The sequence below is a fragment of the Pomacea canaliculata genome, linkage group LG6 (assembly GCF_003073045.1).
Source record: "Pomacea canaliculata isolate SZHN2017 linkage group LG6, ASM307304v1, whole genome shotgun sequence".
Taxonomy (NCBI): Eukaryota; Metazoa; Mollusca; class Gastropoda; order Architaenioglossa; family Ampullariidae; genus Pomacea; species Pomacea canaliculata.
Genome location: NC_037595.1, coordinates 2759576 through 2787519, shown reverse-complemented (window position 1 = coordinate 2787519; position 27944 = coordinate 2759576). Strand labels below are relative to the sequence as shown.

General features: G+C 37.0%; 2 protein-coding genes across 4 annotated transcripts; one reads left to right on the top strand and one right to left on the bottom strand.

Moving 5' to 3' along the window:
• The first annotated feature begins 1699 nt into the window (after positions 1-1699).
• On the top strand, positions 1700-13107 carry LOC112565733 (monocarboxylate transporter 10-like). Its single transcript, XM_025241409.1, has 6 exons — positions 1700-3072; positions 3789-4396; positions 5165-5531; positions 6324-6430; positions 7276-7354; positions 7810-13107. Exons 1-6 carry the CDS (start codon positions 2823-2825, stop codon positions 8088-8090), a joined length of 1692 nt encoding a protein of 563 aa, XP_025097194.1. The 5' UTR covers positions 1700-2822; the 3' UTR covers positions 8091-13107.
• On the bottom strand, positions 12626-27939 carry LOC112565726 (centrosomal protein of 85 kDa-like). Of its 3 annotated transcripts, none has more exons than XM_025241395.1 (12): positions 27821-27939; positions 26321-26478; positions 23057-23125; positions 21027-21769; positions 20353-20607; positions 19850-19944; positions 19156-19234; positions 18703-18855; positions 17822-18109; positions 17415-17585; positions 16390-16609; positions 12626-16147 (listed from the first exon to the last, which is right to left on the bottom strand). In XM_025241395.1, the coding sequence occupies exons 2-12, from the start codon at positions 26370-26372 to the stop codon at positions 15969-15971; spliced, it is 2304 nt and encodes a 767-aa protein (XP_025097180.1). In that variant the 5' UTR covers positions 26373-26478; positions 27821-27939; the 3' UTR covers positions 12626-15968. The 3 variants fall into 3 exon arrangements, with proteins under 3 accessions (XP_025097180.1, XP_025097183.1, XP_025097182.1); XM_025241398.1 differs by having other exon boundaries at positions 20353-20589; XM_025241397.1 differs by lacking the exon at positions 27821-27939 and adding an exon at positions 27651-27814.
• Between the last annotated feature and the right edge of the window lie 5 nt (positions 27940-27944).

Genomic DNA, 27944 nt, shown 5'->3' with positions numbered 1-27944 from the left:
ATACATGCGTGTTCATTGTTAGTCGTGTGAATTATTGTTTAGTGTAATTATTTTCTCCTAGAATTTCCTACCGGCTTATATTTGCCCCTATCACCGTTCAAGTGTAACGTAAAAGTGACACGAAATGATTTAACATACTATTGTCGAGGTCATAAACTGCCGAACACTCAAGTGCACCCTCCTCTCTTACACCCTCGTGGGCGTGCGCGTGACACCGCGTGATGCATCACTACCCAAACTAGACGACCTTTCCCCGACAACTGCCAGGTTAAAGGTCTCATTTATAGCGACAGACTTACAGCTAGTGTGGGTTCGTGCATGTGACTTCATTTTGCCTAAGCCTTATTCCTAGTCACGACTGCTCAGCTGGCGAAATCCTTGTGGATGTATGCCGACCACCCTAATCAACCGTCCCTCTTTCGATCGTGATCACACATATAATGTAGCAGTCCTCTTTCCTGTTCCAATCATTGACAGTATATACAAATATATGCGCGTACAATAAGGCGTATGTTGAACTAACCCTGGAGCTCGGCTGTGTAAGTGAAGTGTCAATAGAAAACGTTCACTACCCCACCCCTTCCCTTCTTTCTACTTCAAACTCTCGCTCGCTCTCCAAATATCATAAGAAAGGTGACCCAGTACAGTAACATTTCTCCCGATTATTTGTTCACACATGTTCACAACTGATAACATATCACGCTATCATGTGCATATTGTTCACATTTTACATTGCCATGTTCATAGTGATCACATCACGTTGTCGTGTTAATGTTGTTCTCATAAAAAGAGATGACGCTGCATTATATAGGAATTTGACTTTATGGTGGGCGCTACTTAATCGGCAATTAATATACTGATCACACTCATACTTGCACACACTATACTGCTCTCACTGGTGTTTATGCACATATATAATGGACATAGCTCGTCATCTCAAACAGCAGGCGCAGAACAAAAGAATAATCAGGCCGACATCACTGTGCCGCCATGTTTCCGCCGCCATCTGAGACCGTTATAAAATAAAGTTGATTAAAAGCGCTTGGCACACCCATCAAAGGTAGGCTCAAAGCGCTTCTCCATTCTCTCTCTCTCACATACACATGCAAGAAATAGTCAGAAAGATGTAAAACGAAGAACAAAGTGAAGGCTCGCTGCGTTCTACCAGTCAAGGGCGATCACTGTAGATCTAACGGCGACGACTCCAGAAAACAAGGATCGGTGACATCAGAAAAATATTAAGAATATACTGAGAAAATCTTAAGAAAATGAAGGAATATTATCATATTAAACAGCGAAAACGGGGATCGTCACTTCAGTTTATTTACTGCAACTCAAGTTCGCTGCAGAAGCGAGTGAAGCACGCGAGAGCGATCGACATCCAGTCTGTAGATCCAGTCAGTTCGCAGGTCAAATTAAGAGAGTTAATTATATCAGGAACTTAATTGTCTTACACGTCCGTGGTTATATACATTCCAGACACAAAACAGAAAAGAGGAGCGCATGAAAACATGTAAATATCACGTTCCATATTTATATTATTCAGCGTTGTGAATGTTGGACTATACTCGACTGTGATCCCCACCCTTCCTCTCTCTTTCTCACAGATTTCTGAATTATATATTTATACTCGAATTCATTCAACCTTCTTCTACCATACAATTTAAATATAATGAGTCATGCAAGAATTTAGCGCATTTCCTCACTGAAGTAGAGCAGGACTAATATGAATTAAGAATCAGTTCATGCTATTTACTGATATACATAAATGTATAAACAATACACAGGTAGGTACAATAATGCATATCGCATACAGACAAACCAAAAACATGTTAACATAATAATTTTTTTAATCTAAACCTTCTCTCCCTCTTCAGAACGCAACACAAAGACAATTAAATCACGCGGCTCATAGAAGTTGATCACACACGCTTTATTCGTGACCTTTGACCTGAAAGTCTACCCTCCCTCTCTTCGTCCCGTTTTTCCCGTCCGTTGACCCTCGGAGTGCGAATTAATATCCCGTCCATGGTCGGAGTGCTGTTAGTCGTCTGTAATAAACCGGGAGAACAGCTTTCCAGCGCGAGTTTTATCTTCTGCGCACGTACAAAGTGCGTTGGCTGCGAACAAGTGATAAAGTTCACGATAGGAGGTGAGAGGCACATCGAGGGGGCGGGAGTCGCTCGATCTTGTCGATAGTGCAAGGAACTCACCTGGAGACTAACTCGTACAGATTTCTTGACACTGGACACCAGTAGCTTGTGAACCACACTCAAGTGATGCAGACGTACGAGATGATGCAGTGTCGTCTGCTGCAAGAGCGGCCAGCTGACACAGCGAAATGAGCCTTTGCCAGCGTAGTGCGATGCTTTCCATATCGGATATTCCTTCAACGAAGAGCCACCCATGCTGAAGGTCGAATGAATTACTTTCTCCGCTGAAAACTTTATAGCTATAGTTCAAGTTATTGCTTCATGTGTGTGGTAGCTGCGGAAAATCAAAAAGACAACCTTTCACCTAGCGTGTCAAGCCGTGACACTTGACTTTTCAACTTCTGACCTTTGAGAATTCATTGACAATTGCCATTTACCTGATTAATAAAATCTTAAACTGTTTCATGGTCGAGTTGCAAATGCAAAAGCAGGGAAGATCGATCAGGTGTCAAAGAATCAATGCATACCTTCTGTTATTCAGACCACAAAATGAGAGGAGGAGGAGGCTTTAGCAGTAAGCAAGAAAACTCAAAAGTTGATAAGACTCTTGTGTAGAAGACATATATGTCAATTTGAACGCACGACACACCCCTCTGAGAAAGTACCGCAATGGGGAAGAACAAAAGCCAAACTCATGTGTCTGATGAACCTCCCCAGAAAGCAGGGAAATGTCATAAAAATGACTCCCTAACTTCGACCCAGGTTCAGCCAGATGGAGGATATGGGTGGGTGGTTTGTTTTACATCCATGTGCACCAACGGAACTGTTTTTGGCAGCATCAATACTTTTGGTATTCTCTATCTTGCGATGCTGGAGGAGTACAGTGATCCTTCTGACAAAAACATCTCTTTCAAAACAGGTGAGTTTCATCTCAAGATATGAAAGTGTGCAATAATTGCAACAGCAGCTTACAAGTGATGCTTGTCTTTGGCATTCCTAGTCACCTTGTTTATATTTCCACTACCCCTTACCAACACCATATATCAATCTTAAAATCTCTTTGCTGTTAGCAAACTATCATACTAAATGAGTCCACTTTTAAACAGCCCTAGAGATCACACTTTTAGTTGCCTGCTGTCTTCATGCTTAATGAAAAACAAGAACTACAAAATAAAATTCATCTTTTGCACCATTACCTCATTATTGTTGTCTCTCATTTATTTCTGTGATGAAGCAAAGATGATATATTATACGCCTCACAACAAGCTAAGCAACAGTTGATTTCACTGTTTGCTTCATAACCTTCTGTCCATCCATGTGTACTTATGTATGTGAAATAAGTCTAGCTACCTGGTTTTTCTTTGTTAAACGCTGTCTCAGTCATCGCATGTTCAACAATGCTATTCATAATAAAGTCACATTACCTCCCTTGGGCTTCGTTTCCTTATCCATCCCCACATCACCATGTCTTGCATTAACTTTCCATGCAGGTCTGAGCAGCACTGGCACTGTTTTGTTCAATTTAACAATTTTGCGGTGATGTCAAATTTCTTTTGAAATCTTAATAACTGGAACATGAGATTATTTTTTGCGTTGAGAACGCAAGCTTAATTGTAATGATTCTTTGTGTTCCAGCTTGGGTGGGGTCTGTGTGCACTGGGCTAACCTTCTTGATGTGCATGGTGGCCAGCATCCTCAGTGACCGCATTGGTATCCGAAAGGTGGCATTTACTGGTGGGGCGCTGGCCTTCATTGGCATGCTGAGCAGCGCATTTGTGGAAGACCTGATGCTCTACTATCTTACATATGGTGTGCTGATGGGCCTCGGTTTTGCATTTGTCTATGCTCCATCCCTTGTCATCCTTGGCCATTACTTCAAAAAGCGCATGGGCCTGGTCAACGGCTTGGTGACTTTTGGCAGTGCTGTGTTTACGATCGTATACTCCCTAGTCTTGCCAGAGCTGCTTAAAACCATTGGCCTCAAGTATTCTCTGCTCTGTCTAGCAGGATTGATATTTCTTCTCATGCCTTATTCCTTAACCTGGAAGCCAAGGTTCCAGCAAGAGTCCAACTTACCAGCATTGGCATTGTCCTCAGAGAGCATTGTAGAACATATGAATGACTGCTGTCGATGGACTCGCAAATACCTTAACGTCAAAATCTGGCGAAATCGTGGATATGTAGTGTGGGCAGTAGCTAATGGTGTGTCCTTGTTTGGATATTTCATCCCATTTGTTCATTTGGTAAGTCTTTTTACTTTATTGTTTATAAAACTTTTATACTAATAGATTAAGAAATTTCTAATAGATGAAAAAATCATGTCGCATTTCTTGGAGGGACAAATGAGGGAAATAGGTGGATTGTGATGGTAAGGGCTTAGCAGAGAGATTAATCTGTCAATGATTAATATTAAGAATTCATATTAAATCAAGCATATTTAGGGATTTATTATGATGGTGGTGTGCTGTTGACGGCATTGTGTGATCTTCTATCCAAAATTTTCCGTTTTCATTACCCAGGCTGAACTGATGATAACATGCATTAACAGAAGAGATGATGTGCACCCACACTTTTTAAGATAAATGTGTTGAATTAATATGGATGGCTATGGAGATGTTGTCAGTTTACATATGGATGTGTACACTGATGTAAAATATGGCCTTTTTAACTCCTTTCCTTCAGCATGCATCTAGTGCACAGCAACAGTGGAACTTTTAAGAGTCCATGCAGCATACATATTTACATTTATTACCTTATTATTAAGCCTTCAGCATGTTCTGTTATTCCTGTTTTTCAGAATCTGTTCTTTTAAATGATTCTTCTTTTCCATTTATCCCTTTCCTGTAGCTTTTCTGTCTTTTCTACATTTCTTGTGTTAAAGTATCATTTAATATTTCATCGGTTGCACAGGCATAATTTTCCATGCGTGCATGTGTGTGTTTGGGAGGGGGGAAGTTTAGGGTTCGTGGATTAATCTAAAACTAATTGAGAATCCTGAATTTTAATCACAGGTGAAACACACCAAAGATATCTTCCCTGACTCCAATGGCAGCTTACTTCCAATGTGCATCAGTATCACCTCTGGCCTCTCTAGAATCACCTTTGGATTAATTGCTGACACCAGCTGCATTAGTCGCATGCACATGCAACAAGCTGCCTTTATTTTGCTTGGTGTGACCACTTCCTGCATTCCATTAGCTGACAGCTTTGTGTCTCTTATCATCATCTGCCTGGTGATGGGCCTTTGTGATGGCCTTTTTATTTGCCTTTTGGGACCTATTGCTTTTGATTTAGTGGGTGAGCAAGGTGCTTCACAGGCTTTGGGCTTTCTCTTCAGCATCTTTTCAGTTCCCATGACTGTTGGACCTCCTGTTGCAGGTAAAGGTTTTGTGTTGTCATCAAATTTTCTGGTGTGTATGTGTACACATGTATATGTGAAAATGCCAACTTATTTCATCCTGTCAGATTTAAACTAAATGTTTATTTTAGGCCTTCAGTTATCGTTTTCCAAGTTCTTGAACCATTGTGACATTTTCTTGCAATAAGATGTTTTGTGTTTCTTCCCTGGTTTAATAGTTTAATAATTTTTTTAAGAAAATACCTTTCATCTCCAGTAAATGCAAGAATGTCTCCCAAACTGTAGCAAAATAATCATAAAATAAATTTATTACCCCTGACCCTGAATAAAGGTCAATTTATCTTTGACTTTTATATCATTCATGGCTTTCTTTAGCCATCATTGCAGATTGACACTCAGTAAGTTAGAAAAGTATGGGGACCCTTACACAGGCAGCTCTAAAACTGAAGCATCCTAAGTGATACAACTGTGATAGTTCAGAGATGCCCAATAACATGGATGACTGCCATGTCCTTGGCTTAAGTTCTTGATGAGTCTCATAATATCCTGATAGTTGTTTTTATCTCTTATTCTCTGTGTATTCTGTTTGTGCTTTGTATTTTTCTTTCTCCTCTGTTTTTATGTATGTCCTTTTGTTCTTGTGTGTCCTTTTGTTTCTACATTTTCCTTGCTTTATGTCACTTGTATGATGTATCTGGATTTCGTTGAAAAAATTCTTGTTAGTTTTATGTATCAATAGATAAAGAATGTTTTCTTGTCTTTCTAATCAAAAGGATAGGGTTAAATGTTGGTTTATGTTTGCTGCTTGCTAGGTCTTCTCTATGACTATTTGGGGTCATACAATGTTGCCTTTCATGTTGCTGGTGTACCACCAATCATCGGAGCCTTACTAATGTTCTTTATTCCACGGCACAAACAGGTAATTATAATTCACAAAGCTGTTTCTATCTTCTGGAGCACAATACTTTCTTTAGAGGCTTAAACAGTGGGGTGAAGCTACACAAATGATTTTTTCTCATCTAATTCTTTCTGTGCTTTGTCAGTTGCAAGAGAAATTGACTGTTTGAACATCAAGAAACATTAATTCAACAAGGATAGAAATAGATTATTATTTCATGAATAACTTTTCTAAGAGGCATCAAAGCTGTTATATAATTTAATTATCTATGAGTTATTGCCAAAGACCAGTCTTTATGACCAGGTCTGGACTTGAGCACAGTAGTGGAAATGTTTTTGCTTCCTACATCTTGGTTCCTGGAAACTGGTTCTGATTTAACAGTCTGGTATTTAGCCAGATAATTTCTTGTTTAAATATCAAGCCCCTCTGATATAACAGTCTGGTATAACTAGAATCGAAGTCACCATAGAAGGTCCTGAATCAAGAATAAATCTTGTAATTTTCATGTTTTTGTTTCACATTCTCATACATATTCCAGTTACTATCACTTAGCTTAGACATTGCTATGAACCACCACCAACCACCATCACTTCTGTTTACCTCCATCTTCCTAACAGCTTTAGTGATGACAAACATGACAGTAATGATGATAGTGACAGCTTTTCCATCTCTTATCAGGTGCTGCATGTACTATCACTATTTGCCTAACGACAGAAACCTCAGAGATTTTCTCCTTCTCCATATTTTCATTGTTTAATGTTTATTTTTAAAAGTACTATGGGCAGGTGACATTTTGGGATAAGGGGATATAAAAATATTAGCATATGCGTCATTTGATCCACACACAAGTTTTTCTGCTTGTACAGCATGTACCTGCTGTGACGGAGATTGAAGAGTTTGCTGGGGTTTCTTGCCCTGATATCTACAGCAGCAGATCTGTACAAGGTCAGTTTAAAATGTTCTGTTGCTTTCCATTAACCCTTTCTCTTTTTCCTTTTATACATTTACTTGTGTAGTCTTACTGGTGTTTTTAAGTGCAAAAATGTATAAAGTAGACCATCATAATTGTATGTCAGTTATACTGACATCACACCTTGTGCAAAGCTTGTGAAATGTTTGTGTGTTACTTATTTTTGTAGGTTCCACTTTTTAGAATTCCTCACCCTTGTTTCTTTGCTTGTATGTCTTCATTTCCTCTACTTGTTTGAGACATAACAAAAATATATTATTTGAAATTTATTTTATATATTTTTTAACTATGTTTTCTTGTAAGCATATTCATTGTCACTATTTAATAATAGAAAATGTTTACTGGCAGAAAGTATCACCACTTGATTAGCAAGATTTTTTAGAAAATGCAATGCACAGGAGCATATATTAGGACTTTGTATTAATTGCAGATGCAAGCAATAGAGTGATGGCCAAAGAAAATAGAGGCCCATCAAAGACTGAGCTTGTGGTATTGTCTGAACAAGAAACATTGGATCTGCTTAAGACTAATGGTCTGAAAGCTAAGTCATCAGATGACGGATTTGAAGACGAAGATTACAAAGAAGATGAAAAAACTGGGGAAGATAAAGCATCTGAAGAAGGCAAAAGTCTTCTAGAAGAAAGAAAGGCACGTGTCATGTCTTCTAGAGACAGCAAAAATACTGAAGAGACTAGTGACTTTAAAGATTAGTTTCAGAAATGCTGTTGCACACCAAAAAAAAATGTATAGAGAGGATGAAAAGATGTTGATCACAGTTAAAGTCAGAAAGTTCAAATTTTAATTTGGTTCATCCGACATCAGTGCTAGCATCATAGTTCAAAACTGTTTATTTCAGCAAATGTCTGCACTGCTGCCTTAATCTGCATGAAAGAGTTAAACTTTCATCACTATAATGTGTCATTCCCATTGTCATGTGTGGCAGAAAATGTGCAACATCACATCATCACTAAAAAGACCATAGACACCTGTAGTGGTGGTGCAGCAGTGGTGTGATGACTTTAATGATGATGATAATAATGATGACGATAACTATATATAAGTGCTCATATATATTGGACTGCAGAAAAGTGTTTAATATATGGTGGGTGAAGTGATTCAAGGCAAGAGACCAGATGATTCACTCTGCATATTTGCAAATTATTTGACAAAGATTTAAATTCAGTAAGACTTGTAATAAAACTATATATATAGCACTGTATCTTGAGTATGAATACACTGCTGGAACAGATATATAATTATACCTGTGTGTGTGCATGTGCAGTATTTTGATGTCTACATTTCTATTCTAATTCTTGGTGTCTATATATGTTTGTGAAGGTGTATCACTTTTACAGTTTTCTAAATATTAACTTTTATTTTAACCTCAGTGATACCTTTTTGTATTCATATTTTAAACTATACACATGTAGATAAGTGCATGTGTGTGTGCATGTGCATGTATACATATGTGTGTCTGCATTTCAGTTTGTGCTCATGTTTATATGCATGCATAATATATATTTGTGTTTAGTTGATTCTGTGATTTGAAATTCTTTGAATTGAATTTAGCAATCAGAGATTTACTTTCTCAGACTTACCTGAAGCTGCGGTATTGTAGTACTAGGGGTGATGATGATGATGATTGATGATGTTGATGGAGATGGATTGATTGATGGATTGATTGATGATGGATTGATGATGATTGATGATGATGATGATGATGATGATGAACTTTTGTCAATTCTAGTGGTGAAAAAAGTTTTTGTAAAGTTGCATTTTAAATTTCACTCAATGTCACTATATAAAAGTGATCATTTATTTGACAATGCAACACAAAAGTATTCATTCCTTTAACCCTTTTGATGTTCATCTGCAGCCTGGATCGACCTACTCCATTGATTCTGTTGCATTTCTCCTGATGGGTTCAGATGGTCATAGCAATTTCCAGCAATTTTGTGTTTTCCCTATCAGCAACATTACATTTAATCAGAATATAACAGCTTTTGTGATATTTAAAACATTTCCTAATCAGGTGGGCCAGTTCATGGTTATGTTTGCCTCAAAATATTATACAGCACCTGATCTTTGTGATTGTGGTTTGCTCCATTTCTGTTGAAACTAGTTATTGCATATCTATGTGATATTTGTTTTAACTGGATAAGCACATTGTTAGATTTAAGACACTGCTTGTTTAGATTTGTGCCTGTGTGTATTGTTTATTGCTATGTGTTCTCTTGATCCTTGTTACATACTTTCTTAATCCTACTTGCCATAGAGTGCTCAGTATAAAGATGATGAAGCTCACAGTTTTTTGCTTTTATTTTTTTAACATCTCTCATTTCCAACCATATCAGAGTAATATTTTGCATAGATGTAAACAAACTGAGAAGCTGAAGATGATGATCGATGCATTCTTAGAAGGGGATAATGTATACAGTTGTCAAGAAAAGTTTTAGTGTCTTATGGTCTGTCCCCTTAAAACAGGACCATGGAAAGATCGAAATACCAGACTGGTGTTTTTGAGAGCATTTACGATTGTTCAGTTTTATTGCACCACTTCAGAAAGAGGTCTTTAATGCTGGGACTTTTGGTCAGATATCCTTAAAGTTCTTTACAAAAAACAACAGCCGGCCGCATCAGTCTCATTATTTTTCCTGACAGCTGATGCCAGTTGATGAAAGTGATTTACCCCCGAAAGATTTTTATTAGAGACCCTTTAAATCTTATTTTAGTAATCTTAATATGTACATGTAATTTTAATTTTTGCTCTGTGTCTATATGTTATTATATCCTTTAATAATATAATCAGTATTGCCTGACAGACATTTACAAAACTGTTTGCACACATTTATTTAGGTTTTTAGGGAATTGTTTTCTTCCCATCACCTCTTCCACTATTTTAATGAGAAATTATTTTTCTTTTTTTAACATGTGATTGTTTTATTCAAAAACTTTTCTAATACATATGGGGTTGTCTAATACATGCTCTCTCACATTTTGTGGCAGTAATGCTACACGCATAGCAATATCTGTGACCTCTTGTCACCCTTAGAGTGAGCACACAGAAAAGCAAATTCTTGCAGAAAATGTTTTGGTGTCAGAGGTAAAGACTGGACATTTACTGATTTGTAAATTTTGCTTCACTATAATGAAGTACCCATCCAGCTGCTTGTCAAGGTAGTGAAAGTTTCACTTGCTGTGCAGTGACTTGAGATCTGCAACCTCTGACCTTGGACCTCAAAGGTCAATCCTACTTCTTTTTAAACCCACCCAGAACCAAAACAGGCCCACTTGCCAACTAGTTGGACCTACACTAGCACCTGTCAGCTCTTACTACATTTGATTTTTAAAAAATATAACATTTTAATGAAAGTTTATACATTAACCATCTTGAAAAAATGCCTGCAAGGTTAGCACAGAAACTGGTGCAGCAATAAGGTGTTTTAAAGTGCAATTTAAATACATGCAAGCGTAATAAAGGATGGGGATTAATAATGAGCACACTAACATTCATGATAAGCACATCTGTTTTATTACAATGCAATTTGGGAGTTTGCAATGTTGGACTGTCATGCATGTGGTGAGTCACCCAACAAATCTTGTAGGGTGCAAAAGGCAAGAGGCCATCAGGCAGTTGCATTCTTGGTTAATGGATTGTATTCATCTTTCTGTATCTTAAAATGAAGTGAGTACCAACTTGTTGCACACACTTGAATATCTGTATTTACACACACACACTTGACCTTTTACAGCAGCATGAACTGAGGCAGCCACTCAAAATGTGCTGTTCCAAATTAAAATTGTTTTTGATATCTTTGTCTTTTATCTTGAAATCTGTGGTACATTTCTTTTCCTAGACTTGCCTGGAGTATATTTCTAAACTGTTTTCTTGTGAGCACATTCATTCAGTATTTAATAGATATATTTTTAATATGGTGTAACATTTTAACATACTGATATTTTGAGAACGAATTTGTACATTTTAACACTTGTTACCTTTTTTCCCAAATCCAAATAAACAATAAACAACATTTAGATGCTTTGTGCTTATGATATTCTCATCAGTTGATTGTATATCAGGATATTAGAAATCTGTGATACAATTTGATGTCAAAGACTACTTTTAATTTTCCATTATTCGTCATGATATGCAAAGGGCTACTTTAGAATAATTTTACCTGACGTGCAGGTCAAATCTTGCTGCTTATTTTGTATTCATTCACTCAGCATTTAACCATTTCTTTCCATTTAAAATTTCTCTTTTCTATTTCAGGAATGGTTAATTTCCATGATTACAACATCCCTGGTGCTAATTAGCAGCAATAAAAAAATAAAGAGGGCATGTTGATGTCATCATCAACTGTTAGTACCAAGAATAGGCAATGATCAATGATTGTGTTTGTAAGATGAAAACAGGAAAGGAGATGCAGATAAACATTGTTAACACTTAATTCCTAGGCAGAAGTAAAAAGTTGATGGAAGTCTTGTAATTTGAGGGTCTCATCCTGTCTTCAGACCTGAAGAAAAGTTCAACATTCAAAGAACCACTTTCTATAACGGAGGTCAGCACAGTGTTTCAGACTCCACAAGCTGCTGGGTGTAAGTTGACTCTAAGGAGACACTGCTCAGCAAACAGCGGTGTTATCTTTAAAAGAGGCTGCAATTCATATCTGCTGTAAGGATGCATTTTATCATGTGCCTCAGTGTGCATACAAAGGATCTGTCTACTAGAAAATGATACTCTAAGCATTTTTACCTCTAGATTTGTTGCAAGTATCCAAGGTTTCATGGTTTGGGGTCAAAAACAGTGCATGGGAATTGATTGTACATGTGAAGGCAAGGAGCCAAATGTCAAAATCAATGGTAGAATGAACAGATTATTTATTATTATTAAACTTCACTGCTGCAGAGCAAACCAAATATCTCAGACTAGTAAAACATCAGAACTCTGAGTAGCTCACCAGGATAAATTGCCATCATGAAAGTGATGTTAACTGATAATCTGACAATGCTGATCCAAGTCAGTAATACAGCAATGAGGACATCTCTACAGAGATCCATGCTAAGGTCACCTTAGAAAATGAGAGACATACCAAATTCATGCTCACAAAGCAGCAGTGGTTAATAATAGAAATTATATAGAGTTCTAAGCACCTTTTCTACAGGCAGTGTATACTTTACCACTGTACTTAAAGTATGCAGACACATTATTTTTTAAAATAAAAGTAAATGAACAGAAAACTTTATTTTTCTACAAACATTTATTTTGTTTAATGTATATATGTTAAATTATAGTACAAGAAAATCTGTACAATAATATTTATTGTGCCTGAACCCTTGGCAGTGATTCTGTTTTCGAGAAACTGATTAAGTTCTGATCAACACTGGAATGTGCATACCTTGCAAACAAAACTAAGTCACTCCTAGCCTAAGCAAAACTGAAAACTAGTGGCTTAACTCACAGGTAAATGGCAAGCATGGAATGAGCAATTCTTATCAAATATCTTTTATGCATTTTATGGGGGTAACTGTACACTAAACAATTTCAGGCTTAAACCTATGTCAACCCTGAAATATATGCAATACCCCTTCCAGAAGTTTGTGACTGAATTCAAACCTTGAAACTTCTGTTATGGTTTTCTTTGTTATAGGTAAATCAGACCCCAAGAGAAAAGCAACACTTCATAAACTAAAACTTGCAAGTGGTATTACTCATTATTTTGTTTTTTCTTAAATAGAAAATTCATATCCAAAACTGATCATTGATTAACATGATTTTAGCTGGCTCATTTGAAATTCACTCTGTCTTATTCTTGGAGGAATTAATCAATTACAGTTTAGAGGGCAGTATGCTGTTCTTCTGACAGCCACATAAGCCTTGCATTCTCTTGAGAAAAATCTATAGAGGAATGCAAAGTTGAATTCCAGGGATATTTACTACTTTAGACCTTGACAAGTTGGTGTTGGCACAGGAGGCACTCTCTTCATTCATAATCTGTAAACCATGTACATGAATAAAACAATGTGTGCACACGTATACAATCCTGGAAACACATACATATATGAGTGTGTGTGCGCACACACATATACAAATACTGAGTCGTACAGGCCTTAATAGCCGCATCAAATAACAGCTTCATAATCATTGGACTATTTACAAAACACACACAAAAATTACAAAGCCATTGACCAAATAGAGTAGCTTCTGTTACAGCATAAGCTATATGGACGGAGGTTATTTTTTTCTTGCTGAACACTGCCATACACCACATTATTTGGTCACTTTTTTCTCACATTCCCAAGATTGCACACATTGTTAAAAGAAACATCTCAGACATAAATCACAGAAGGCAAGAGTTATTATGTAAGTTAAATGTAGAGTCATGTAGTTTTATAAATTTATAAATACTGATTCATACTGATACTGTTTGCTTGAAACAAGTACATCTTTATGCTGTAGCAAAATGTTTGCATAAGCAAGTGTTGTGAATTTCTCAGAAATTTTATGCTTAACCACATCCTCATTGAGTACATTCACTGCTGGTAGGTCACATGGTAACAAACTGCACAGGAACAAGTACCACAACAACTTTAAGGTCTTGTACTGTCCTAATATTGAAAATATCTAAGAACTGAACACAAAACAGTAAAGTTAAACAATACATTAAACAAACTCCATGCCATAGAACTTTTGTGCAAGTCTGTCAAAAGTGCACAGTTATGAGCTATTGTCAAAACTGGGGTTGCTTTCAAATAAGACCTTAGTTGGCCCTACTCAGAGCTGACATTATGTCCAAGTTTTTCAGCTTAACTTCCAGAAACAAAATAAGTATAAGTTAGCAAAGTTCACAATCATGACCAATGAGCAGCGTTAGGATTCTGGGATATATAAACTTCACACTGGCATCTGGGAGAAAAGCTCATTAAAATACTTTGTCCATTTACATAGAATCATGACACATTCAGAAACTCTGATAATCTCCTTCAGTCGTAGCTACAACAGTATCACTATCCTCCTTACATTTGGCACATAAATGACAACTGGCAATAAATAAATTTTGAAAAATGCACAAATAATACATTCCAAATCAAAATCTATTATTCTCTTGCCAACTATGAAATTCTACAAAAACAACATCTACAGCTTATTTAATAAAAACAGATCCAGTATGCCTTTTTCCTTTTCACTTCAGTCCAGGCTGCAAGACTGAAATGCGATCACAGTCAAACTGGAATGTGCAAATTTTCTTCCCAGTAAGTTCACATCATGAAATTCTGTAAACGAAGCAACTTGTTTTGGGGGCATCTTTAACAATAAATAAACTACCACATTACAGATAGTTATAACTTTTTCTAATATACAGTCATGTAATGAACTGTTTGTAATGATAAGAAAACTATATTTGTGTTTGCATGTGTATACAGATTTTCTTTGGTTAGTGATGAGGTAAACACAGCATGCACATAGTACCAATGGAGAAAAATAAATGGTCCCAGAGATCTCACAATGTTTTTCTCCCCTTTCTTCCTCACCACTCTGGTATGTAATCCCCCGAAAAAAACTCAAAAACACAGCAGAAAGATAAATAAAAATGAGTATTTATGCTTACAAACTCAAAGATATTAATAGTAAACCTACACATATTACAACCAAACTGTGAAGACAACTGTTTTCTAAAGTGATGTTTCACTGTGTAAGGAGTTAACAGTGTTCCTGCTATGTAGGTTCAGATCAGTCGAGACAACATTGAAATATGAGAATCTTTTTATAGACTGGGAAATGAATGGAATTTAGGAGGAAGAAAAAACAGCACACATTTGAAATAAAACTTTCAGCAATGTGTGTCTTGGTGATAGAAGTGAAAAAAAATAATTTAATTATTTCAACCTCAAAACATATATTAAAGAAGTGAAAAATATAGCATCATTGCTGTGCAATGTGCTTAAGAGCCAATTCTATACAAATAATAATACAAATTAGAAAAAATAATTAGTTCTTTGTACTGGTGGGTCATTATCCAGGAGTACTAGAAATTATGTTATGCAAACGTCTTTATCAAACAAAACATAAAGACAGCCAAACAAATTACAAATGTTTTTCCAGCACACTTTGGTGGGTATATAGTTTCATTATGGCATCTGTAATAGGAATACTCTCTCTGTACTGGCCAGCATGAAGTTTGTCATTAAAAACGAAATGCTTTTTCCCTGTTGAACTCCACTCAACCATTTTGATTTAATCACATTAGAGGAAAACAACTGAATGGACACACACTTCAACTGCTGTGCACTCTTCAGGACAGTTCTTTACTGTATTTTCAACAACACATTCATGCATTAGCTTCATCATTTTTATATTCATGCATATGCATATGCATAAACAGTACTATTTCCAGCATGCAACAGCTGCATTTTCAGTCATCCACTGTTGTACTCCCTGATATATTGAAAATCAAAATTACGGATGCAACTTCTGACCTTCATAAAAATACCTACACATGGACGAATCTCTCTCTCACATGACACATGCATGCATGACCATGTGTTCTCAAGCACATGCACTACACATGCACACTTGAATGTCCACAATCATTGTGTAGCACACTGAAGGGTCTGTCCCATGTCCTCAGCATACTGATTACAGATGGCTGCACGAAGGCCGTCGACTTCTTCTCGCAAAACACTCAGTTTGGACAACCACTGTTTAATTGTCTGCACTTTATCTTCGGCACTGGCTGCCGAGGTCTCTTCTGTGTCTGCCACAGCTTCTGCAAGACGATTCACTGCATGCTTAATTAGTATTATTTGATTAATTATTAATTACCTTAAAAGTTCAGGAAGGCATTCTCGCAGCTAATAAGCACCACCAAATGTGTACGAAAGAAGAAAGAAAACACACACACACAAGTAGCTCATGTAAGAAAAGAGAATCAAGCCTCATTTGTAAGTATCAGTATGCAAATATACATGTAAGAAATGCAAGTGTAAAAGAAGAAGAATGATCAAATACCTCTGACACCCAGAAGCACTGACATATTGGGATCTTCTCCCCGTGCTCGTTGTAGGCAGATCTGCACAATGGCTTGCAGTTCAGAGAAGCACAGCCCCAGTTCTGCCATGAATCGTCTCTGCAGTCGAATCCCATCATCAGCGGCATGCTGCTCAGCTAGAGTCAGTTGTTCTCTCAAGATAAGGTTCTGCTCCATTAGGTCCTGGTTTTGATGTCCCACCTGCAAGCAGACAAATTCTGCCTATAAATCTCTTCGGACATGAAAAAGACATGTGAATAATATGATGTCTATAACGTATGCACGACAATGAATGATTCTGAGATTCATTTTACCTACACAGTGTGTGCACATCACTGCATGACATGGGCACAAACTTCACACCAAAATTATGCTGCAATTTACAAAATTTGTTGAGAAAGGTCTAGCCCCATGGTTCTCAAACGGTGGGGCATGCCCCCCTAGGTGGGCACGACGCGCTTACAAAGGGGGCACGAAGGTGGTCATTTTTAAAAAGTTTCTTATACCGGTATTAGTGAAATTAGCTTACATTGCTGGCTAAGGGGAGCGCGCGGACTTACCTTTGTTCGTCAGGGGGGCGTCACAAGTAAAAGGTTTAGAACCGCTGGTCTAGCCTATCAAAATACTGTCAAAACAGCTGTACATTTCACACTACCTCTGTACAGCACACCTGTCCTATGCTTTTTATAAAGTGAAAGGTATTTTAGCTGAAATCCCTAGGTAGCAAAAAGCTGTCAAGACTATTTTATGCAACATTAGATCTGTCAATCTTATCCAATTGTAACAAAACACATGCTAAATTTGAATGAGATTTTGTTAATAAAATTACATATCTGGAAGGAAATCCCCATCCTTCATTGCTGTCCCATTGGAAGCAGCAACATGCAAGGAGAAACAAGACTTTAGTAAAATATGCGTAAAGTGGTAAACTAATAAAATTAAAAACTTTCTTTTTGAAAGACTATAAATAGTAAATGTATAAGAAAAAGATAGGGAAAAAACTCACTTCTTTCACCAAGTGTTTCATCTTCTCCACTTGCTGCTCTTTGTCAAGCACTTCCTGTCGCAAAACTCCTACCGCTTCCTCTTCCTGTGTTAACCGTTCAGTTATCTCCTTCATCTCTGTCTGCTGCCGTGTCTCGGACAGCCGCAGTCGTCGGTGGGTTGTTTCCAACAGCTTGAAAATAAAGATATTAATGGTTCATATAATAAAGCTTAGGAGGGCTTGCCATTCATCCACATTATACAACAGCCTGCTGAAGAAGGTCCATCGTTAAACCCAACCTCTTCCCAAATAAGAGTATTCACTCAGTAATAGGATAGTGATATCTGAACTTGTGCTAAAGATTTAATCAGTAGCACAAAAAGATATGAGATACATGCACACTAAGAGAGCTGATAACAAAATCATACCTTTTTTGCTTTCTCAAGGTCAACAGCAAGGCGTTCTTTTTCTTGTTTTGTTTGGTTTAGCTCAGTCTCCACATTTAAAAGGGACTGTGCCACTTGATCTTTTTTCCTAACCTGCCGCAATTCTTGCTCCAATTCCTGAAGCCGCCCAGCCAGCTCATTTTCAGTGTCCTCTAGTTCCTTGACATGCAAATCACGAGCAACAAGCATCTTTCGTGTTTGTGTTAATTTTTGATGCAACTCCTCTAGCTGGGACTTGCTCAAAGCATTTTCTTCCTTGAGTCGCAGTAACTGCAAACAAGTTAAGGGTGGTATTACTGGGGAGGTGGAGGTGGGGGGGGAAGAGGAAGTGTTAGGGTTCCTAAGGAGACCTTTGAGCACATGCCTGTTTGTACAAGTCAGTCAGGGTCACTATTTTAATTTTACCATAATAAAATGTATCTTGCTGCATTTTAAGGTCAAGGTTTGCTGCTGATTTGAACTGCCATACAAATAAAATTCCTCTGGATTTACAGTTTTTTGGCGGATTTAGTTTTTCAAATGGGCTGATCTATATTTGGAGTGATATCAAATTCAGGAATGAAACTACTTGTAAATAAATTAGTAAAATTTTCAGCCATCAAATTATATTCACCTATCTCAAATCTCTATAACAATCTGCTCACAGTTGTTCCCAGTTGGCATTTATCATGTACTCTGTAGTGTAAATTTATCCAACGAGATGAGCTGCTCTACACAAAGATTATTGATGTTAGATGCTTCTGAATTAAGAGACAGTTACAAGTGAAATTAAAATAAAAACTCCCCATAGTTCTTTGCATATTCATAAACCCAATATTGTATTATTTCTAGTCCAAAACTTAAGTTTTTTCCACAAAGGATACCTCTTGAGCATTGTAAGTGCTCTCTTCTACAGTAGGCAAGTCTGCCAGGTAGCGCTCTACGCTGTCCAACTTGAGGCGCAGCTGCTGATGACTCGACTTCATCTCTTGGAATCGCCGTCCCCACTCTTCAATCTCCTGTTCTTTAGCCTGCAACTGTTGGTGCCACAGTAATACAGAACAGACACCTCAACATTGTAGTAGGAAAAGAAACGTTTGACATACATCTTGCTGTCTAGATGACATAGGACGACTATGGAGGGATGGGTATGTGTGTGGTAGGGAGAGGCAGTGTATGCTAATTGCACCACTTATGTATTGTACAGATTTTACTAAATCATATTCTGCCCTAATGTATAGGCTTCTAAAGTTTGAACTTACAGTTCAGGTTATTTCCATTCAGGTTATTTCTAAAGCATTCTGGACCAAAACTGATGCATGGAAAAAAAATCATACCTTTGCCTCTAGAGACCCAGTGTCGTTATCTTTGTTTTTCAGTTGGGATTTGAGCTTCTCCAACTCATGTTCTGCAGCGCTTTTGATTTAAAAGAAAAACAGAACTGGAATTATTGAAAAAGTAAATGAAGCTAAATAGCAATAATGATGACCAATCATCATGTTTGCTGTCGTCGAGGGAAATACTCTCCCTTTCAAAAACTTACATTAAGTGACAAGAGAAATAATGGCTCAAGCATAAAATAGTGTCGAATAAAACCACTCACCTCCTTCCTACCAACCCCCTGACCATGACAGTATGTGTGATTTGTCTTTTAAATTCTGGTTCATTTGCACAGTGATTCATGAAACATTGTCCAATAAATGTTAGCTAGAAAGCTAAAGATTTCAGAAGTTTTAGTTTCCAATAATCTTAAATCAGTTGACAATAAAGTTTTCCATAGTTAATGGAAGAATATAGTCATTTGACACTTGACCTACCCTCATGACTGCCAGAATCATACTTTTGCACACAAAAAGTTAATGGACGAGGTGATATTTCTGTGATCATATACTCAAATACTAATGGCCATTTTGTGCCATACTTAGACATTCTGATAAGACAGCTGTGAAATTTACCTTAAAGAACAGACAAGCGACAGCATTTTAAAAAGTCTTATCCTGATTAAGATGTTAGTACAAGTTATCATCATACCCAAGCTGTTCCTCCAACATGTTGATCTCAGCATTCTTTTTAGTTCTAGTCTCTGTCAATTCAGTTTTTATGGTGGCATTCTTGTACTGCAGTTCCTGAAAAAAGAAAAGAAAAAAAAGCATCTCTCAAAACTATGAGCACAAACCCGGAGTGAAAAAATGTGATTAATGCAACTGATGTTCTTTGTCATTTTCTGAAAGACTTTTATACAAATACAAAATTCAAACCTTTTGATGTCAATAATGCTTTGTGTTGATTCAAAAGCTCTGATTTTAAATGCTGAACTCTTGATTGCCACTGAAGCAACAATTCCCAATCTCCTTATGTTTTTTTTTTTTCCATCTTTAGAATGGTGCTTACAATTTAATCCTGAAACGTACACACCCTACACCTCCCCTTTAACACCTATACATGGATGCACACACATTGGGACCTAACTTTTATTTTTTAAAGTATATGCACCACCCCTGGCTATAGGCATGTAAAAATACATTTATGCACACCTTCAGCTTCTGATGCACAAGGTCAGCCTTATCATCAGATGCTAGCAGCGTTTGTCTAAGTTTGTTGTCAGCCATCTTCAGGTCCTCCTCCAGCTCCAGAACCCGCTGTCGAAGCTTCTCAATAATCATGTTCTTTTCCCGGATGATGTTGTCAGCCGCACGGCGAATGGGCTCCCAACGAGATGGATCATCTTCTTTTATTCCAAGCTGTTGAATCATGGTCTCCAGTGGTGTCAGCTGCTTATCATAGAGTGCCTGTTAGCATACCATAATACTCCTAATATTTCCACATAATCAATGTGCAGCAGAAGGAAAGCTTTGTTTTAATGCTGAGAGGTGCTATGCAGCATAACTGTTTCATTAAGACTTACTGTTCAGCAGTTCAAATTGCAAAAACGAAATACACTGCCTTCAAGGATAAAACTTTTGCTAAAAGTAGATAAACCAAATTACATATAAAGGCATGGGAAAGATTTACTCCCCCAAAAAATATTAAAAATGTGCAAATTAGAGTCCTTTTTTTTTAAAAAATCAATGAGCTATATCCTGCTCTTTAATGACTAGAATATCTCTGATGATGGTACAACACAAACAAGCTGAGAAGTTACTACACAGGACAAATGACTGATCTATATCTCGATGTGTGAAGTGGCTTCATAGTACACATGACTGACCTGTGTCTCAATGTGCTGATGAAGCAGTTCTTCTTGGTGTTGCTGTTGCCACTGTCTCAGGTCACCGGCTGGTTTCTTTGTGCTGCCACTGAAATGCAGAATCTCTGAATGGCTCCCAAACAAAGGCGATGTTGCCCTGTCTCTTCCTAGGTGACTCTGATTATGACTGTTGCGCAGGATGGATCTGGGCTTAGGTGTGCTCAGCTGTGCTGGAAACTCAGAGGATTTCTGGTGCAGTGGGGTTTTCATGTTGATGCCATACTCATAGTTGCTACTGCTACTATAACCACTTGTACTGCCACCACCACCTTGTCTCACATCACCACCGTGTTCTATGTAATTATCTAGTAGATGCTGGACTTGCGAGTTGTCAGGAAAACTCCGCCGATGTTCCACAGGTGCACGGTTATAAATGCGGCGCAGCAGTGCAGGACTGCTGACACCAGAATCATTAGCAGCAGCAACTCCATAATATCTGTAGGCACTGGTACCAGAATTGTAGATGTTGTCAGGATAGCTGTGGTAGCCATCGTGATTATAAATCTGGTCATCTGCATGCTCATACTTTGAGGACAGCTGATATGGCTGGGTACCACCAGCCTCACCCCTCACCTGTACCCTGCCCCCACCATCCCAGGCAGTGTAGTGATGGAAACGATGTCGAGCCATGGGGGGACTAACAGGCGCTTGAGGATGCTGAATGACAGGTGACGGTGTCAGTGTCTCAACATCATCATGCCAGCCTACACATACAGTTTGAGAGATACCTTAAAAGACACAAATTACTACACAAGATATAGAAATAATAGCAATGTTATCTGTGAAGGAGGAATTATACAGGAACTGCACACACAATTAGAACATCTGTACACACACAAACATGCACCAGATTTTGTGAGTGGACAGTGTCTAAATGGAATCTCACACATTCTGTCACACAAACTTTCAAAAACAAACATGATATTGAGCTATTAACTATGTGTTGTGGGAAGCAGCAAGATAAACACAGTGGACAAAACCCTCACAGTTTCAGTTTCCAGGTCTTGCCCTAAATAAGGCTGAACCTCATCCCCCTTCCCATCTTTTAAATCTGAGTTTAACATTAAATTCATCTGCAGCACAAGAAACCTCAATCAGCAGTTAATGAACAAGGGTTTAACTTACAAAGCATTCATTTGTTAAACAACCTAAGCTCAAATTAAATGAACAACAAACAAAACCATCAAACATTTAACTTATACGCTTAATTTTCAAAATAATGTAAGCCAAGCATTCTAAAATAGGAAATGACATTTTTATATTTCTATCACTTTTTAATTTTTGAATCAATATCAATAAATCAACACAATTCACTGTCAGTATAAGATGCCTCAATTTAACTTAATCCTTGTGCCTTTACACCTAGCTCCCTACTGACAAATATGTGCTAATAAATTAATCCATCTTCTATCCTTTCTTCCTGCAGCATGCTGCTTGTAAAACTAAGAGAACCTTACAGCAACAAATGGCCATGGAGAAGTATTTATAAACACTATGTTATTCCAGTTTTCGGTATGGTGTTCTGTAGACAAGAGCTAACTTCCTTTAGTGCCAGAAATCACTTCTTAATGAAAGCAGTGTCATTGGGATACTCAGCTGCCTGGTCCAGTCTACTATTTCTAAACTGCATATTATCATTTTCCATAAAAACGGTGACAATAGCTCAAAATATATTTTTTTTTTTAAATTTGAGGATGATGAAATGTGAATGATGTTAAACTTGCAGCTGTTTCACACCTTTAACTCTGGACAGTTCTGTTGATTATCAAAAGTTAAAAAAACACATTTATTTAGTGGTTAAGCCAGTGATATGACATAAGCCTTTTTTCCTAACTCTTTTAAGTAACTACAGTCAGTACACTTTTGGAACAAAAAACAATGTTAGACCTACTTTTCACATCCCTCTCTTTCTCTTTTTAAACTGTACATCCTTTCCCCATTGGAAGTCTAGGTAACATTTGTGCAACTCTGGATCTGAAAATGAAGCTTACCAGTTTGAGGAAGTTGCCCTCTGGCTGAGCTGTCTGGCTGTGCAGATGTCTGCAGCATTTTCTGATAATCTGTGATTAAAAAAAAAAATCTGATTGTGACTGAGCATAAAAAGCTCCATCCTCTTATCAGCACATCAATAAATCTGGCAAAGGCAAATAATCATTCATTTTTCCAGCAATGGCTTCAATTCTTATATTTATAACAAATCATCAAACCAAAGTCAAATCCACAGTTCCACTGACATGTTGACAGATCAGAGTCTCACCCTTATTAGCACTTTTATTTTTGTAAAAGGCTCTGAAGAAAGGCAGAATACAGTCACACTTAGAGAAAGTGGACAGTGCTTTACAAATGTCAGTAAACTGAGCCTATCCTGAATACAAAACATGCTGTTCAGGTATGCAGCTTTCAGCAACAGGTGGTTAATAGTACACGGCTTTAAGTAGCTGATGAAAAATGTGCTTATGGTTACCTCAAAGGTATTGTCACCCCATGCACACCTGGGACTGAATCTGTCACCTCTAACCAATTACTAAAACAATGCTGACTTTCTCATTTAAAAAAAAAAAGTTGATACTAATGCTTGACAAATTCATTTTGCTGCTATCTGTGTTTATTTTCTAAAGCTTACTTATCTCTTCCAGTTCAGAACAAATACTTTAGAGACAATTCATTTTAAAATTACACTATGAATAAATCATAGAATGAAATAAACTTTCTTAACAACTAATAATTACTGATCAGTTAATACATTTATATAATTTTAAATAGTCACACGTTTTAGACCAAGACAATAATGCAAGTGCTCAGTTACATAAATTATCTCATTTGAATAACAATGTTTAACTGATGATATAAGACATACATCTTAAAATGTCAAAATGCAATAGAAATTAACTTATAACCTAAAATTGAACAGAATGGAACAATATGATCTCTTACTTAGAGCAGGGCAGGAAAGAAATTACACATTAAAGAAATTGATATATTAACCATGGATCAATAAAGTTGTATTGTATTTAAATTTAATTAAAAGTGTATCTAACATCTGCAATTAGCAATATGCAAATGCACAAGAAAACTCTCACACACATACACATTTAACTAAAAACTGAGTGCTGCGTATAGTTATGCACACCAATAACATGTAATATGAAAATGACAGTGACCAACTTTATTTGTCCCAATGGGCAATTTATACGTAGGAAGATGCTTGAGTCACAAAACTAAAAGTTCATTACAAGGTGCAGCATTAAAAAGATGTAAGTGAAAAATATAAACAAATGAAAAATAAAAAGATATGGGCAAGTGACAGTTATTAAAAAAACTCACATCAAGGCCATTCATGTGCGCACCTACAAAATCAAACACACACACACCACAGACAATTCATCTGAGACTGAGCAGCTAGACTGCAGATAGCACTAGCGATTTCAGGTGCCTATCGCTTGACAAAATGAAAATACCAAAAGGGCACTGCAAAAAGCACTGATGGAATGTAATATCCTTAAATAATGACTCCAAATGCTTAGGTCACTCCTTCGAAAGTGTTATTATATGCTTGAGTTAGCACCATGGTGTGACACTTTTTTCACAGCTCAGCTATCCAAAATCTTAATGTATATTGCATGGAACCTACAAATTTAGATGTTCTTAGTGTTAATGCACTGACACTTTCCACCATCACATCAATCATTACTTGAAAATAGAAACCAGCTTTAGATTAAAAATGAAAATCAGACTGAAAAAAATGAGACTGGTTTGTTAACTAACTGAATGACTTAGAGAGAGAGAGATCCCTTGATGCTTGTAACTCTAAACCAGACCTGGGCAAAGGCCGGCCTGCGGGCCGGATCTGGCCCGCCCGCTGGCCCGCCTGCCAGTATATATACTATATATACAGTATTGGGTAAAACTGAGTTAACTATATTAGTCCGGCCCTCTAAAACCATCCCAATTTCTCATGCGGCCCCTTAAGAAAATTAATTGCCCACCCCTGCTCTAAACCAATACATCCAATCCGCTTACCCTTTCTTTGACTTAACAACAGGAAGCTTATTAAAAAGGTGCACGGGTGTACTGTAAAGGACTTGCTTTAAGACATCACTAGCTAATATGTAGATGAAAAACAGCTGTATGATGCCATGTTCCATCTGGGGTTGTATCTCTCATAACAGATGTGAATGACTAATAAAACTGCCTCAAAAAATGTGTCATTGCATTTCTTTTTTAATGGAAACTTTTTCATTTAACAAGTGCCCAGGTTTAGTTTATTACAGGACAGTTCCAACATCTGAGTACATAATGTCTTACATTTGCAAGAAACAAGCATTTAAAGCAGCGGTTCTCAACCTTTTACTTGTGACGCCCCCCTGACGAACAAAGGTACGTCCGCGCGCCCCCCTTAGCCAGCAATGTAAGCTAATTTCACTAATTCCGGTATAAGAAACTTAAAAAAAATGACCACCTTCACGTCCCCTTGTAAGCAGTCGCGCGCCCCACAGGTTGAGAACCGCTGCTTTAAAGGGATACTCAAGGCTTGTGATAAGGCTGTGGCGACGGTCAAACGTTTCAAAAATATATTTAGTTACAATTACAGAGCATGAGAGCAATACAGGAGAAATAAATGATTCGTTTCTCACTTAATTACCACTTATTAGCACTATTTCTGTTGACGATGTTTATAAAAATCTAAAAATCCAGTAAAATCGATGTTACTCATTTTTTACACCAACAAAGTTTGAATGAAAAATTAAATATATGGGCAGATGTGTTCTTTACTTTGGTAAAGTAATAAGCACAGTAACACTCACCATCTATTTAACACTTGCATAATTTTACTTTCTTGTTGCTGTCGTGCTTTGCTCCAGAGTTTGAGAGCAGTGCTTTTGTTATACTGATGAGAGGATGATGGGAAAGTGTGCGCACATTGTGATGGATAGCTTGTTTTTGCTGGTGGATGAGTCTGCATTGCCTTATGTGAGTGTGGTTGTTTTTTTCCCATGAAGTTAAATATTGTACTTGTATGTTTTTGGTATATATGTGCATTATGAAAAATTAAACAAAATTGTATGATTTTATTAATGCTTTAAAAATATGTGAATATATAAAATATATGTATAACAATTGTTTCGCTAAAATTTCTGCCCTGGAACATTTGCTGTTAAGCTTATATGCACCACTGTATATTACAATTGGTTACTTATTTGAAAGGTTCCAAGAAAAAGGACAAATTTAAGCACCTTTTAACTGAATGCTCTTACCTGGTACATTCGTCTCTGAATACTGCAAAGTTGGAGAACTCTGTCCAGCCATCTTTCAGCACCAAAACAGGGTCAGAAATTAATGTGAAAAATTCAGCATTCCTGTATATGGTAAATATCATGTAGTTACTCCTCTGAACCATGATATGATAACCATCCTGAAACAAAAAAAAACAACAAAAAAAACAAAGAAAGCTTTGATTAGAAATGAATTAGTATAAAAAGTCTATAACTAAGTTTCTCTTATTTTCTGCTGAAAACAATACTACCAAAAGCATTTGTTTATTAAAAACTGCTTTGATATTGCTCATGCTCTTAATTAACTTTTATAATGATGGAAAAAGGTGCTATCACTTGAGGACTATGTGTTATGTTAGCAAGCTGCTTACCATTTGAGTCACATTTCAACTACCTGACATTTTTAGTGCATAATATTGTATCAAAATACACAGATGATAGTTCAATTAACTGAGAAAAATGTCCAGGAAAATGTCTTGGAAATTTATGTAATAAAATCTAAAACTGAATTAAGACTGCGGTGTTAGACTGTGTTAAGGATGAAATCTCAGAATATCCAGATCTTGGCACATTAAATATGCTTCCTTTCCACTGTTTCTCTTTGTGGACACGAATATCATCTGTCTTGTCCAAGAGTATATACTTTGTAAGAACTCTGTTTAGTTTATCATGAAATACTTATCCTTGAAATATGAGCAAATAGCTTTCCTTTCTCAAATCCTTTTTCATGTGTTGATCAAGCAACTACCTGCCACATCGTGCAAACTATCACTAAAAATGCCAAGTGGCAAAAGTAAATAAGAAATATATTAACATCAGCTTGCTTTAACAACAAGTAGTCTTCTAACAACATCTACTATAACAAAAAAATATTGCACTACCAAAAGCACTCCTCCTGCATAGATTTTTTTTTAAAACCTAGCCTATCTTACCCCTCTAGACCCCTTATTTTATTCTTAAATAATAATAAAAAATTGTTTCCCAATTTAACCAGCATACAAAAATCAAGCTTTATTATATTTTATTATACTGTACTAAAGAACACTTCGGATGCGAGGGAAATTACATTTTTTTAAATGTGGATGTGTAATGACTGCCCTAATGCAAGTTTAAAGTTTCGTTTAAAAAATGATTTGGTGTAGATACGGAAATTACTCGACTCGATGTTTTATCTTAATTAGCACCATTGGCGCTATTGTTATTCATTGTACATAGCAGTTAAAAAAAAAAGAACTCAGTCGTAAGTGGTTCTTTCTTTGCCAGTTAAAAAAAAAACTCCAAGAAAAAATAATAGAAGATTTATTTTTGCTACCTTCAGTCCTCAGTGTTTCAAGAAGAGTAAAGTTCCGTTGCAATAGTTGAAACGATTACCATGGTTTTAGATCAACCAAAACGCGACTGGTCTTTCTTCCTACCACTTCCTATATAAATCCAACAGAACAGTCTAATAACATCACAGTTATAATACTTGTATCACCTTACCGCTGCATAACAGGAAAGCGCTACAGAACCAACAATCACAGGATTACACACGTTAATAACTGTAACAAAGGCCGCCTCCTTCGCCCGTGTGTCTAGCAACTGAGGGGAGTTCACTCTCTTGTTC

What these genes read in the sequence shown, in the direction of transcription:
- LOC112565733 (XM_025241409.1), top strand. Translation starts at nt 2,823, where the DNA reads ATGGGGAAGAACAAAAGCCAAACTCATGTGTCTGATGAACCTCCCCAG. An exon ending in AAACATCTCTTTCAAAACAG is followed by an intron (nt 3,073 to 3,788) that starts GTGAGTTTCATC and finishes TTTGTGTTCCAG; the next exon opens with CTTGGGTGGGGTCTGTGTGC. An exon ending in TCATCCCATTTGTTCATTTG is followed by an intron (nt 4,397 to 5,164) that starts GTAAGTCTTTTT and finishes TTTTAATCACAG; the next exon opens with GTGAAACACACCAAAGATAT.
- LOC112565726 (XM_025241395.1), bottom strand. Translation starts at nt 26,372, where the DNA reads ATGGCTGGACAGAGTTCTCCAACTTTGCAGTATTCAGAGACGAATGTA. An exon ending in AGGGCAACTTCCTCAAACTG is followed by an intron (nt 21,770 to 23,056) that starts GTAAGCTTCATT and finishes CTGTATGTGTAG; the next exon opens with GCTGGCATGATGATGTTGAG. An exon ending in CTGGGTCTCTAGAGGCAAAG is followed by an intron (nt 18,856 to 19,155) that starts GTATGATTTTTT and finishes TGGCACCAACAG; the next exon opens with TTGCAGGCTAAAGAACAGGA.